The sequence below is a fragment of the Acomys russatus genome, chromosome 4 (assembly GCF_903995435.1).
Source record: "Acomys russatus chromosome 4, mAcoRus1.1, whole genome shotgun sequence".
Classification (NCBI taxonomy): domain Eukaryota; kingdom Metazoa; phylum Chordata; class Mammalia; order Rodentia; family Muridae; genus Acomys; species Acomys russatus.
In genome coordinates this window covers 41,924,520-41,939,189 of record NC_067140.1, presented here as the reverse complement: position 1 = coordinate 41,939,189, position 14,670 = coordinate 41,924,520, and the positions used below count along the sequence as shown (strand labels likewise).

General features: G+C 39.1%; 1 protein-coding gene across 2 annotated transcripts in view; it reads left to right on the top strand.

Moving 5' to 3' along the window:
- The window catches only part of Qser1 (glutamine and serine rich 1), a 60,183-nt gene that overhangs the window by 31,527 nt on the left and 13,986 nt on the right, over positions 1 to 14,670 (top strand). For both annotated transcript variants that reach the window (XM_051144276.1, XM_051144278.1), the window contains exons 4-7: positions 10,721 to 11,037; positions 12,761 to 12,877; positions 13,315 to 13,448; positions 14,305 to 14,522. In XM_051144276.1, the coding sequence (XP_051000233.1) occupies positions 10,721 to 11,037; positions 12,761 to 12,877; positions 13,315 to 13,448; positions 14,305 to 14,522 (786 nt within the window). The remainder of the gene's footprint in view (positions 1 to 10,720; positions 11,038 to 12,760; positions 12,878 to 13,314; positions 13,449 to 14,304; positions 14,523 to 14,670) is intronic.

The window sequence follows — 14,670 nt, the reverse complement described above, 5'->3', positions numbered from 1 at the left end:
AAGCCCTGTTTCAAAAAACAAAATAAAAAACATTTACTGAGTTTACAAAGAAACCAAAACTTCCATTACACAAACAAACAAAAAGCACAGGAAAAAATTTATGCACAGGAGAATTTAGCATGAAGTTAGACAGTATTTAGATTTAAAGATATTGCTGAGGATGTGTCCAATCCTAGTAAGGTTGTAAGCTCCCCCCCTGCCTCTTCTCCCCCCCCCCCCCCCCCCAGGACAGGGTCTCGACTGTCCTAGACTCACTTTGTAGACCAGGCTGGGTCAAACTCACAGCGATCTACCTGCTTCTACTGGGATTAAAGGCATGGGCCACCACGCCCAGCTTTAAGCCCCTCTTAATCCAGAACACTTTGTAGTTTACTATTCTGTTTCTTCTTAGTTTTATAGAACAAACCTTTTGTAGTTTCCGGTATAAACATAAACATAAATCTCTCTCCATCTTATCTCCCCATTGGGAAAACCCCATTGTATACACCACATTTGCTTCATCTGCTTCTCTCTCCTTTTCCTCCTTTTTAGGGGGGGTTGTTGTTACTGTTTTGTTGTTGTTTTTCAAAACAGTTTCTTTGAGTAGCTTTGGCTGTCCTAGAACTAGCTCTGTAGATCAGGCTGGCTTTGAACTCACAGTAATTTGCCTGTCTCTGCCTCCAGATTGCTGGCACTAAACTCAGGTGACACTAGCACACTGCCATCTCCTGGTGGACATGTACTCTGCTTTCATCTCTTGGTTACAGTGAATAGTGCTACAGTCGACATGAGCACCGACACCTGTTATGTACTGATCGAGTATTTGCAGGCAGACATCTGGGAATGATACAGTAGGACCATACGGTTCTAGTTTAGTTACATAGACGTTTTTACTTTCGTTTTTTGAGGAACATGGATCTTAATTTCCTTAGTGGTTTTATTAACACTATTATATTCCCAATAGCAAGCACAGTGTATGCTATTCCTAACTTCCATTGTAAATCTTCCCATGTGATCTCGCTCATATTCTCTCTCTCTCTCTCTCTCTGTGTGTGTGTGTGTGTGTGTGTGTGTGTGTGTGTGTGTGTGTGTGCATGTGTGCCTGTGTGTGTCTCTGTCCATCCATCCTTATGTCTCTCTCCTTTTCCTAACCCCCTTTGCCTCTCTCTTAGTTATTGTGACAGGGTATGACCTGGAAATCACTCACCTAGGCTGGCCTACAAACTTGTACTTCAGACTACCAAGTAGGGTTTCAGTTGTACATAACCACACTTGCCTTCTTTAGTTTCTTGATGCTCGTAGCTATTCTGACTGGTAAGATAGTCTCCATGTGGTTTTAGTTTGCATTTCCTTGATGACTAAGGATTTTGAACATTTATTTTTTTCATATATGGGTGGACCATTTATACTTTTCAGAACTATCTGGTTCATTCTTTCATTTATTGCTTGAATTTTAAATTTAATTAATTTTTACCGTTTAAATAAATCTTGGAGGGGGTGGTTAAGATAACTGGCGGCTCTTGCAGAGGACTGGGATTCAATTCCTAACTGACAACCACCTGTAACTTCACTCAGAGGATCTAATGCCCTCTTTTGACTTCCATGGGTACCAGGAATGTACATGGTACACAAACATATATACAGAAAAGCACTCATACAGAGAACATACAATAAAGTAAAATTGTAAAATTCTTGGAGTTATTTTTATATTCTACATGTTATTCCCTCCATGGATTATAGGGATGAATAACTGGTAAAGACCCATTCTTTTTGTTTTTCAAGATTTACTTTTATCTTAAATGTATGAATGTTTTGTCTAAATGTATATATGTGCACCCTACCATGTGTATGCCTGATGCTTATAGAAGCCAGAACAGGACATTGATTCTTTGGGAGCTGGAGTTATGGACAGTTGTGAACCACTTGACCTGGGTGATGAAATTGGTCCTCTGGAAAAGCATTCACTGCTCTTAACTGCTGAATTGTCTTTCCCACCCTGTTCTCTCATTCTTTAGGTTTTCTCTTCACTCTGGTAGTTGTTTACTTTGCTGTACTGAAGACTTTTAATTCTGTGCAATCCTACTTGTCATTTCTTCCCATTCTTACCCTGTATTATTAACAATCCTTATCTGTTTCTATGTGTTTCTGTTCTATGTGTTGAAGTGCTCTCTCTCTCTCTCTCTCTCTCTCTCTCTCTCTCTCTCTCTCTCTCTCTCCCCCCCCTTCCCCCCTCTCCCTCTCTTCTCTTTCTCTTCTTTCTTTCATTACATTTCTTTTGTGTGTGCATATTGGGAGGGAATATACAGGTGCCATGTTGTTGGAAGTCAGAGGACAACTTGTGGGAGTTGTTTTCTCCCTCAGGGATTGAACTCAGGTTCTTGGGCTTGGCAGGTGACTTTGCTTCTAAGTGATCTCACCTGCCTTTCATGTATTTTCTTTGTTTGTTTGTTTTTTCCCTGTAATGATTTCAAAGTTTCTTGTTTTCAGTTAAACTCTTTCGTCTGCCATGAATTCATTTTTGATAGGGTAAAAGGTAATGATGTAGTTTTTCTTCCAAATGTGGATATCCAGTTTTTTCAGCACTGTTTCTAGAAGAGGCTGTCCGTTCTCCATTGAATGTTTCTAGCACCTTTGTTGAATTCACTCTGGCTGTGTGGGCTGAGTCTAATTGTGTCAGTGCCATGTTTTGGTTCGTAGTGTGATCTGAGATCGAGGATGGTGTTATTTTTAGCATTGCTTCTTGTACTCAGACATTCTTTTGCTTTTGGGGGTCCTTGTGCTCTGTATGGATTTCAGGGGTTTCTGTTTTTATTTCTCTTAATGTTTTGGGGGTCTTGTTTTTGTTTTAGATGAGGCCTCTTGTATTCTACGATGGTCTTTGTAAAATTTGCCATGTATTTGAAGATGACTTTGAACTTCTGGTCTCCCTGCCTCTACTTCCTGAGTGCAGGTATTACAGGCACTCCACCGCCCCCCCCCCCCCCATGCAGTGTTGACAATGAAACCCACGATTTTTGTACAAGCTGAGTAAGCACTCTACCGACCCGGGTATGTCCTCAGGTAGATCTTTGGAATTGTTGATGGTGACCATATCAAACTGGTTTTGTTTTTGTTTGTTTGTTTGTTTGGTTGGTTGGTTGCTTGGTTGGTTGGTTTGGTTTTTTGAGACAGGGCTTCTCTGTCATGGACTCACTTTGTACACCAGGCTGGCCTAACTCACATCAACCCACCTGCCTCTGCCTCCCTTAGTGCTGGGATTAAAGGTGTGCACCACCACACCCAGCTTGAAACTGGGTTTTTGTCTTGTTTTCTTAATATCAAAATATTAATTCTTTCCCTTGTCTTCTGTTGGTATTATATTCTCCTTTTTGGTTTTTTACTTTAGTACTTAGTTATTATATTTTTTGTCTACTGAATGATACTTAAGCTTTTACATTTCCTTTTTTTTTTTTTTTTTTTTATTTTTATGAGTGCCCTATCTGCATGTACACCTACATGCCAGAAGAGGGCATCAGATCATATTGTAGATGGTTGTGAACCACCATGTGGTTGCTGGGAATTGAACTCAGGACCTCTGGAGAAGTAGACAGTACTCTTACCCACTGAGCCATCTCTCCAGCCTGCTTTTACATTTCTTTATACCATACTCTGGCCATATCCCATTAATTTTATTTATAATAATCTGTTCTTAAGTGATTTGTTAATTCAGTTGAGGTTTGTTTGTTTTTAAATTCTGTATGTATGGGTGTTTTGCTTGTATGTATGTCTGTGTACTACTTGCATGGCTGGTACCCACAGAAACATCTTTCTAGCTTCATTGGTTTCCTTTTTAACCAGAGAGCTGTGAGTAGTGGTGAAACATTGTTTTTTTATTAAATAGTACCATTTTAAAAAAATTACGGTTCTGTTTTATCTAGTTTAAGCTCAAATGTACACATAAGAATGTTGTGAAGGAGCTGAGCTTGGTGGTGCATGCCTCTTTAATCCCAGCACTTGGGAGGCAGAGGGAGGCAGATCACTGTGAGTTCGAGGGCAGCCTGGTCTACAAAGCGAATCAAGGACAGCCAAGGATACACAGAGAGACCCTGTCTCGAGAAACAAAACAAAACAAGAATGTTGTGACGGGCTGGACAGACGGCTCAGTGGTTAAGAGCGCCACCTGCTCTTCCAAAGGTCCTGAGTTCAAGTTCCAGCAACCACATGGTAGTTCACAACCATCTGTAATGTGATCTGATACCCTCTTCTGGCCTACAGGTGGTATATATGCAGGCAGAACACTGTATATATAATAATACATAAATAAATCTTTAAAAAAAAAGAATGTTGTAAAAAAAATTCTCTTTTGAGACAAGGTTTCACTATGTAGCCCTGGCTGTCTGGAACTCACTATATAGACTAAGCTGGCCTTGAATTCATAGAGATCTACCTGTCTCTGTCTCCCAAGTGCAAGGATCAAAGATATACAATACCACATCCTTTAGAATTTTATGAATTTTATAACTGGCTTGGTAAATATTCCATGAATACAAAGTACAAGCAAATATTACTTGGTATTATTACTCAAATCTTTTATATATCTTTTAAATTTTTTTCTAAAAAATTCAGCGGACGTAGTGGTACATATCTTTAATTCCAGAACTTGGGAGACAGAGGCAGGCAGATATCTGCGAGTTTGCGGCCAGCCTGACCTACATAGTTAGGTCCATGACAGCTGGAGCTGTATATAGTGAGACACCACCACCCCTTATCTTGGGGAAAAATAAATAGAAAATTTCAGAGGAAAGAAAATAAATGTATATCCTTGGAGGAAAACATTCCACCTAGAATTTCCCATGAGGTCAGATGAAATAGTTCAGTGAATAAGGCTCAGACTTACCAAGAAGTGTGACTATTTGAGTTCAATCCTGGAACTCAAATGTAATGCAAAGGTGGAAGGAAAGAACTGACTCCTCCAAAGAAGCCCTGTACCATGCATGTGTGTGTGGGGGGCACACCACACAAAACAATACACAAGTAAAGGTAAAAGAAATGTAAATACTTCAGGAACTATGAAAATGGGTAGTTAAAACAGGTGGTGTGATGCCAGGCGTGGTGGCACACACCTTTAATCCCAGCACTCGGGAGGCAGAAGCAGGCTGTGAGTTCGAGGCCAGCCTGGTCTACAAAGCGAGTCCAGGACAACCAAGGATACACAGAGAAACACTGTCTCAAAAAAAAAAAAAAAAAAAAAAAGCAGGTGGTGTGTCAAAATATGTGTGATTTTTTTTCTTTGTTTGTGTTTTCCTCCAAGACTGGGTTTCTCTGTATAATAGCCCTGGCTGTCCTGAACTTACTCTATAGACCAGACTGGCTTTAAACTCACAGAGATCTGCCTACCTCTGCCTCCCGAGTGCTGGGATTAAAGACATGCATCACCACTGTCTACTACTTGATATATTTTGAACTTGTGTGATTGGGTGCATATTTTTTCTTTTGAGATTATAATTATATATTTTTCCATTTTAATTATTCATTATGTTTTTTTTTTTAAGGTTTATTTATTTACTATTATATATACAGTGCTCTGCCTGCATATACACCAGAAGAGGGCATCAGATCACATTATAGATTATTGTGAGCCACCATGTGGTTGTTGCTGGGAATTGAAGTCAGGACCTCTGGAAGAGCAGACAGTGCTCTTAACTGCTTAGCCATCATCTCTCCAGCCCTATTATTGTTATTTTGAGACAAAGTCTTACTATGGCACCCTGACTAGCCTCAAACTCAGGCATCTGAAAGGACCAGAGTCGGCACAGGATACACCAAGACCAAGTTCTCAGCACAAAGGAGGTGTATTTGCCTCAGACAGCATACTGCTTCTGGGTAGAGAGGAGAGAGACATAGGCAGAAGTCAATTCATAAAGGGACAAGGAGAAATACTGTATTAGGATGAGGTGTTTAATTTTTATTGGACATGTTAGTCAAATGGGGGCTTTTAATTGCTGGACTTCAATACTTTAATAGCTGGAGCTTGGTGTTCAGCCGTAGGAAGAGGAAATGGCCAAATAAGCAAACAGACCTTGGTAGGTAGCTTTAGAAATGTAATCTAATGGTCATTAGCAACAGGGAGAGGCAAGATGAAGATGAAGGGCATTACCTGCTATGCCATGTTTGCCATGCTTGGGTCTGTTACAGCCCTTCAGCATCCACTTGTCTGCCTCCCAGTGCCAGGATTGAAGCTGTTTTTCACCATGCCCAGCCCAGGTGCATAAAATGTTCCTTCCTAGTCAAGGTTTTCTTTTCCATATAAAATCTTTCTCACATTTTCATGATTTTTGTTTCTAATTTTGTTATTTCTAGCATTTTAAAATTTATTTTTCCATTTTTTGGAATATTTTCCCATGCAACATAAATCATATATGGAAATATTCAAATATGCAGAACAAAGTACTCAGTGAGTTTTTCATAAAAAGCTATCCATATTTTCTGAACACCATGTAGCAATTTCATAAGCTAGTTTAACAAGGAAAGGAACAACAAGACCCTCACCTTCCTAAATAGTTCTCTGCTTAAAACAGAAACTAAAACTGAGTGGACTTGGAACAGACAGGGAAGCACTGAAAGCAACAGAAAGTGGCTAGAATGTAAATTTAACAAGAAAAATGTTCAGAGTAAATGCTATTCTCTAGAAAGCAAATACTTAGTAAGTTAAACTCACCACATAACCTGTTGAGAAACCCACTAAGTGATAGGCCTTGCTTTTAGATTTATGTATTAACCATGTAGATACACTATACTTAGCATTAAGGTTTCATCTTTAATTATCCCTAGTACCACATTATTATTGCTACATTTTTTTCTGCTTACTTATTTGGTAGTTACATATTCTTTTAAGAATTGCTTTGGGATCTAGGCAGGTATGGTGACAGGTGCTTTGGTCTCAGAACTTTATTGAGGCACAGGCACGTGAATCTCTTGAGTTCAAGGCTGGTCTACATGGGGTTGAGTAGATCCTGTCTCAGAGAGACAGAGACAAAGACAGAGAGAGATTGATTTATTTACATCCTTACTTTGTTTTGAGATGGGGCCTTGAGTATCCTAGACTGACCTGGAACTTACTGTATAGCAGAAGATGGCCTTGACCTACTACTGATCTTGCTGCCTCCACCTTCTGAATGCATTTTTCTCATTTGTGTTGAGTGAGCTTTTGTGTGTTTGTTGGTATTTATCTATTTTGAGATAAAGAGTTTCTCTACATAACCCTGGCTGTCCTGGAATTTACTGTGTAGACCAAGCTGACTTTGAACTCACAGAAATCTGACTGCCTTTGCCTCCTTCCTAGCAAACATCCCTATATTGTTCTTTTGGGTTTTGTTTTGGTTTGATATTTTTGGCTTTTCTTTCTTTCTTTCTTTCTTTTTTTCTCTTTCGGTTTTCCAACACAGGGTTTCTTTCTCCGTGTAGCCTTGACTATCCTAGACTTATTTTGTAGACCAGGCTGGCCTCGAACTCACAGTGATCCGCCTGCCTCTGCGTCCCAAGTGCGTGTATGCCACCACCGCCCGGGACACCTGACTTTTCAAGACAGGGTTTCTCTGTGTATAACAGAGCCCTGGCTGTCCTGGACTCACTTTATAGACCAGGCTGGCTTTCAGCTCACAGAGATCCACTTGTCTATGCCTCCTGTGCGCTGGGATTAAAAGTGTGCACCACCACACCGGACACATCCCTATATTTGTGACCAAGTGACTTTCAACAAAATGACAGATCATTTACTGGCAAAAGATGTGTCTTTTCAACAAATGGTATCAGAGCAACTAATAGCCACCTGTATTTTACGATCTGAGTTAGTTCATGACTTTAACATACCACCAAGAGCCCTTGGTATCAAAGAAAAACAAACTAGACTCCATTACATATGTAATACTTCTGTGGTAACTGCTGTCACCAGTCAAATAGAACACTTACAGTTCCATTTTAAGCAAATAAATTAATCAGTTTTTAAAATGAGCAAAGGGAGCTAAAGAGGTGGTTTAGTGATTAAGGGTACTTACTGCTCTACCAGAGGACAAATTCCAGTACCCTCATTGCGTACATCACAAACCCCTGTAATTCCAGCTCCAAAGTCTTCGGGCCTTTAAAAAAAAAAAAAAAAAAAGGACAAAGGAGCCAGGCGTAGAAGCACACGCTTTTAATCCCAGTACTTGGGAGGCAGAGGCAGATGGATCTCGGTGTGTTGGAGGCTTGCCTGGTCTACAAAATGAGTCCAGGACAGTCAGGACTATTACACAGAGAAACCCTGTCTTGGGCGGGTGGGGAATAGACATAGGATATAAACATTTGAACACAATATTAAAAATTATCAATAAATTGGGCATAGTGGCACATATCTTTAATTGTGAGTTCAAGCCTATCTTGGTCTATATACAGAGTTGCTGTATCACTATAGCAACACCTTTTGAGCCCCTATCTCAAAACATAAATAAATAGGCTGGGCATGGTAGTGTATGCTTTTAATCCCAGCATTCAGGAGGCAGAGGCAAGTGGATCTCTATGAGTTCAAGGACAGCTAGGACTACACAGAGAAAGCATTTTAATGTGGGTAAACAAATACACCTGTTCATATTTTCTTGACTACTGCTACTTTATAATGCTTTCAAACAATATTTGATACTTTCTACATTATAACCTTTATACTTCTATAAATTTGATCCTAAATATTTTATTCATTCAATGCTATTTTAAATAAAATTATTTTTCCAATATCATTTTTGGTTTGTTCATTGCAACTGGATAGAGATACATTTGATTATTGTATATTGGTCTTAATGTGCTCTATAATCTTTCTGACCTTATTTATTGTTAGGATTTTCTGTGTATACAAGATTCTATCATCTACAAATAATTTGTTTCAATATTAGCAGAGGAACATATCCTGTTGGGCATTGGTCTGATGTATTTTGATGCTAATTAATAAAAAGCCATCATACCTAGTCAGAGCAAATGAGATAGTTGTGGCTAAAGGTCCCAGAATTGAGACAGAATCTTGGGAAAAAGAAGAGGAGAGATTATGAATGGGAGGTAGCTTGATAGAAATTATTAAAAATAGATGGCTTAGGCCAGGCGTGGTGGTGCACGCCTTTAATCCCAGCACTCGGGAGGCAGAGGCAGGCAGATCACTGTGAGTTCAAGGCCAGCCTGGTCTACAAAGGGAGTCCAAGACAGCCAAGGCTACACAGAGAAATCCTGTCTAAAAAAAAAAAAAAAATAGATGGCTTGGGATTGAGGCAGGGATCCTATACCTGCCCTACTATGGGAAGTAGTTTAGAGGATTAATGTCTGCCCTGGTTAAATAAGGCTATGTAAAAATATAACAGGTGTCTGTGTCTTGATTGATTGATTGCCAGCGGGTTATACTGATGTAATAATAATAGGTCATACAGATAATTAAAAAATAACAATATCCAGATTTTTTTCATTAGGTATAATGTTAGCTGTGGGTTTTTATAAATATCCTTTGCAGTTGGCAAACTTCTATTTTAAGGTGATGATGAATTTTTTAGCATGAAAAAGTACTCTTGATGGTCCTGTGATTCTCTTTTTTTCTCCCATTGTACTGCTAATATAGTATATTATGTGAACTATAGTCCTAAAATAAATATAATAAATAATAATTAGCATTGTTGGCACACACCTTTAATCCCAGCACTTGGGAGGCAGAAGCAGGCAGATCTCTGAGTTGAAGGACAGCCAGGGCTACACAGAGAAACCCTATCTCAAAAAACAGAAACAAACAAATACAATGTACACTTTGACATGTGTATTTATTTGTTCTTGCTATTTATTTATTTTTGTGCTATGGATCGACACTCTGGCTTGTGCCTGATGGAATGAACTCTACCACTGACTACAACAATTACCCTTGTATAACTCTTTGCATGTTGATGTACTTACTGGATTTTGTTGAATACTTTTTTGTTTATATCATTAGGGATATATCCCTGTAATTTTCTCATTATTATCACTATTATTACGTTGTCTAGTTTTGTTATTAGACTAACATTGTATTTGCTAGGCATAGTGGCTCATGCTTTTTTTTTTAAGGTTTTATTTATTTGTTTTATGTATATGAGTGCTCTACCTGCACGCCAAAAGAGGGCATTAGAGAGTATAGATGGTTGTCAGCCACCATGTGGTTGCTGGGAATTGAACTGAGGACTTCTGGAAGAGCAGATAGTGATTTTTAATTGCTGAGCCATCTCTCCAGCCCGTGGCTCATGCTTTTTAATTTCAGTACTCTGGAGGCAGAGGAAGTAGATCTCCGAGTTCAAGGCCTGTCTAGATTATAGTGATACTGTGTCCTAATAAAGTGAGTTGGGGAGTATTTATTATTTTTTAAGTTTATTTTAGAGGTTTCTGGTGCTGTTTTAAAGTATTTGTTTGGCGTGTGTGTGTGTGTGTGTTATGGAGGTTGGAGTTAGCTGTACTAAGTCTGCACCATGTGCATACCCAGTGCCCATGGATACCAGATAGGGTGTCAGAGCTTCTGGAACTGGAATTAGAGACAGCACTGAGTTGCCCTATAGGGACTGGAAATCTAAGCAGGGTCATCTGGAAAAGTAGCCAATGCTTAGTTTCTTTCCATGGAGTTGTTTCTTAGCAATTGATTGCAAAAATAACTTATGTAAATGTTCCAGACTTTACGTCAAACATGTAACTGTTTAAATATTTGTACTGGTATATTTGTGTGGTTTAATTTCAGAAGCTCTATCTGTAGCAAATCCTGCTGCATCTTCCGAGACTGCTGGTGCTGCTCCCACTTCCTCCAATGTTGGTGCAGTTAAACAAGACTTTCATCTGACTTCATCAGCTGGAAACACCCCGGAAAATGCAAACTCCACAGAACCCCCTACGTCCATCAGACTTGATAGTCTTCCTTCAGACCAGCTGGCGAAAGGACAGGACACAGTTGCAATAGAAGGTTTTACAGATGATGAAAATATTGATAGTGGAGGGGAAGGTCAATACAGAGAACGTGATGAATTTGTAGTAAAGATAGAAGACATAGAAACGTTTAAGGTGAGTGACTGTTTGCAGGTTTAAAGGGTCTAGTGTAGTTGGAGCTCTTGTGTTTTCATGATGACTTTCATAGCACACCTGTAATGCCCTACAAACCATTAAATTTTTTATGAGTATCCTGTTACTGTGTTTGATAAAGTCAGAATGGATGTATTTATACTTTAATTAATTAATTAATTTAGCCCCTTACTCTGTAGCAAAGATTGGCGCTGTTGCAGGGGTTGTCACGCGCATGGTGTTTTCGAGATGGGGTCTCACATAGTTCAGGCTGGCCATGGACATGCCATGAAGCTGAGGATGACCTTGAACTTTAGCCTCCACCACTGAAATGCTGGGATTATAGGCACATGCCCCCTTACATAGTTTTATGTAGCCCTTAGGACTGATCAGGGCTTTGTATGTGCCAGGCAGTCACTTTACCAACTAAGCTACATCTCGAGTCCAAATTTCAGCACTTTTGGTAATTTTATTTTCAAGACATCCGAATGAAAATATTATTAAGGAGTATAAGAAAATCTTTATATAATTTAAAGAAAATAGCAAAACTAACATAAACATGAAATTAGATTTAATTTCATAATTTAGATTGTAGTGCCATGAATGGCACAATTAATACAGAGCTATCTAAGTCATACTTCTTTGGGTTAGTGAGATAGGCTCTGGTTACACAGTCAGCCTGATCCTTGCTCTGTATAGTCCAGGAGAGCCTTGAACTAGTGGCAATTCTCTTGACTCAGCCTTCCAAGTTTTGGGATAACAAGTTGAGCCACCATGCATAGATAACCATATTTACAAATTTTTGGAATTTTGTTCATTTGTTTCTGCTGATACTGTTTTTAAATTGTGATGGAAAGCAATGGGGTTAGATAGAGCAAGGACGTCTGTAACATTTTAACTGTCAGTGAGCCTACCGTTCACACTTAACTCCTGTTACAACTGTAGCATGTTTCTTTGGGCTATTGTAAAACTCTATAAACGACAAGATAATACTATTAGCACAGTCATTTTAGTTAGTAAAAAGACAATGGGATTTGTGTCAGTGAACTCCGTTTTCTTAGGAAAACTTGAAACAGAGACTGAATTTTTAGGGGTTGTGTTTAGCTATATGGCAACCCCCCCTTTAGCATGTTTAATCAAAGCCTTGGGTTTTATACCTCTACAGAGAGAGAGAGAGAGAGAGAGAGAGAGAGAGAGAGAGAGAGAGTGTGTAGGTGTAGTGGATGGTTGATTATTGTAGAAACTCAAACATAGAAGATAAAAATTGAAAAGTTATGTGGTGATATAAACCCTTAATACAGGGGGCTGGAGAGATGGCTCAGTGGTTAAGAGCACTGTCTGCTCTTCCAAAGGACCTGGGTTCAATTCCCAGCACCCACATGGCAGCTTACAACTGTCTGTAACTCCAAGATCTGACACTCTCACACCAGCGCACATAAAGTAAAATTAAATAAAATATTAAAAAAATAAAATAAACCCTTAATACCAGCACTCAGCAGGCAGAGGCAGGTCATCTCTGTAGATTTGAAGTCAGCCTTGTCTACATACAAATTCTAGCCCAGCCAGGGCTACATAGAGACTCCTCCTCCACCCCCCCCCCCCACCCCAGTAAGAAGAATGAAAAGTTGAGTTAAGGTAGGCCTTCAAGATTCCTCCCCACAGTATCATTCTATAAATATAAGCATGTTGGTATTTTCATAAATGTATTTAATTTTGCCTATTATAGGAAGCTTTACATATGGGAAAAGAGCCCCCAGCTATTTGGAAAGTCCAGAAAGCTTTATTACAGAAATTTGTTCCTGAAATTCGAGATGGGCAAAGAGAATTTGCAGCTACAAATAGTGTAAGTAAAATGCTTGATTCCATCAGCCTTTCTAAACCAACCCTCAGGGACGAAATGATGTTGCTCACAACTGCCTGTAACTCCAGCTCCTCTTCAGGTACCTGCACTCACTTGCAACATGACCTTGCTCGTGCTTCCCCTCTCTCTCTCTCTCTCTCTCTCTCTCTCTCTCTCTTTCTCTCTCTCTCTTTCTCTCTCTCTCTCTCTCTTTCTCTCTCTCTCTCTCTCTCTCTCTCTCTCTCTCTCTCTCTCTCTCTCTCTCTCTCTCTTTCTCTCTCTCTCTCTCCACCTGCCCCTTCCCAAAATCAGGATAAAACCATTCTGGCTAGGGTTATGTTATGTTTTGTAAAATGCAAAGCATAGCTGGCAATGAGGTCAACAAAGTAAGATGTACGTGTAGATTATGTAATTGTATAATCAGATGCTTCTTTCTTTAGTACCTTGGGTATTTTGGAGATGCAAAAACTAAATACAAACGGATCTATGTGAAGTTCATTGAAAATGCAAACAAAAAGGAGTATGTCAGAGTATGTTCCAAAAAGCCAAGAAATAAGCCTGCACAAACTATCAGGTATTGTTTTCTTATGTCCTTTACGGACTTGGGTATTGCTATAGTTTAAATGATGTCATCAGTTGAAGAGACTAAGAATGCTGTAGTACCTATTGTAGTAAGTGAGTGCTTTTCAAAGAATGAGGTGGGCATTGTAAAGCTAGTCACTTTATCTGGTGTCCCTGTAGTAAATAGAAACAACAGAAGGTGTAAAATTGTTTTGAATCTAGTTCTTTGTGACAGAACTTCTCTGAAGCCCTCTTTTCCATACATAAAGTGAAAGTAATAAATGAATGTTGTTTACAGCAGAGTAATTAACTGGGGGTTGAGGGACACACAGACCTGTGTGTTACTAGGTCAGCACACAGTAGAATTCCTATCACAGATCAGTGTGCCTGGGCATGACCCTACATCCTCTCAAGAATCAATCCAGTGTTATCAGGTTAGTTTAATTAAGACCATCACCTGTTTTCAAGCTGCTGGCCCAGTTGTCATGGTAGATTTTAACCATATAAAATTTTAAATTCAGCATAGGATAAATCTTCAGGAATTCTCAGACAGATACATTTGCATTTCTACATCAAAACTTAGTGCTACCAGACAGCTAGATTTGCCCTTCCATACTTCATAGTCTCTGGAAAGTCAATTTATAAGGCATTTGACGGGGTAAAGATTGAGTTAATAGCTCCTTAATAACTGAACATAGAGTATTGATGTTGATGTTCATGAAAATGCTATGGGAGTTCTTGGACTTTATTTTAGAAGTGTTGGTTTGACTGTGTTTGCTCTTTTCTTATTAATCATAAAAGTCCTTTTTCTTATTTTAAGTCTTCAAAAGATTTAATGATGTTAACTGAAATTTGTTTTAACATTGCAGAAATGTTCTGTCTAAGCCAAGTAGTGTCAGTAAAACTTCTGACCCATCAGTATCAAAAACAACAACTACAAAAACCCCTTCCACAAAACCCAAAGTTAAACAGCTCAAAATAAAGGCTGAGCCACCACCAAAGAAAAGGAAGAAATGGAAAGAAGAATTTTCATCATCACAATCTGAATCATCTCCTGAGGTCCGTTCTATCAATAGTGAGGATGAGGGTGAGTTCCCCAAGAAATTATTATTTTGAGACTTTCAGACAATGTGTAGGAATGGAGGGAGACAATGATGGTGACAGTTCAGATCAGATTTGTTACTAGCAAATTGATGCTATTGTACAGTTCCTTATGCTTTGTACAAATCACACCC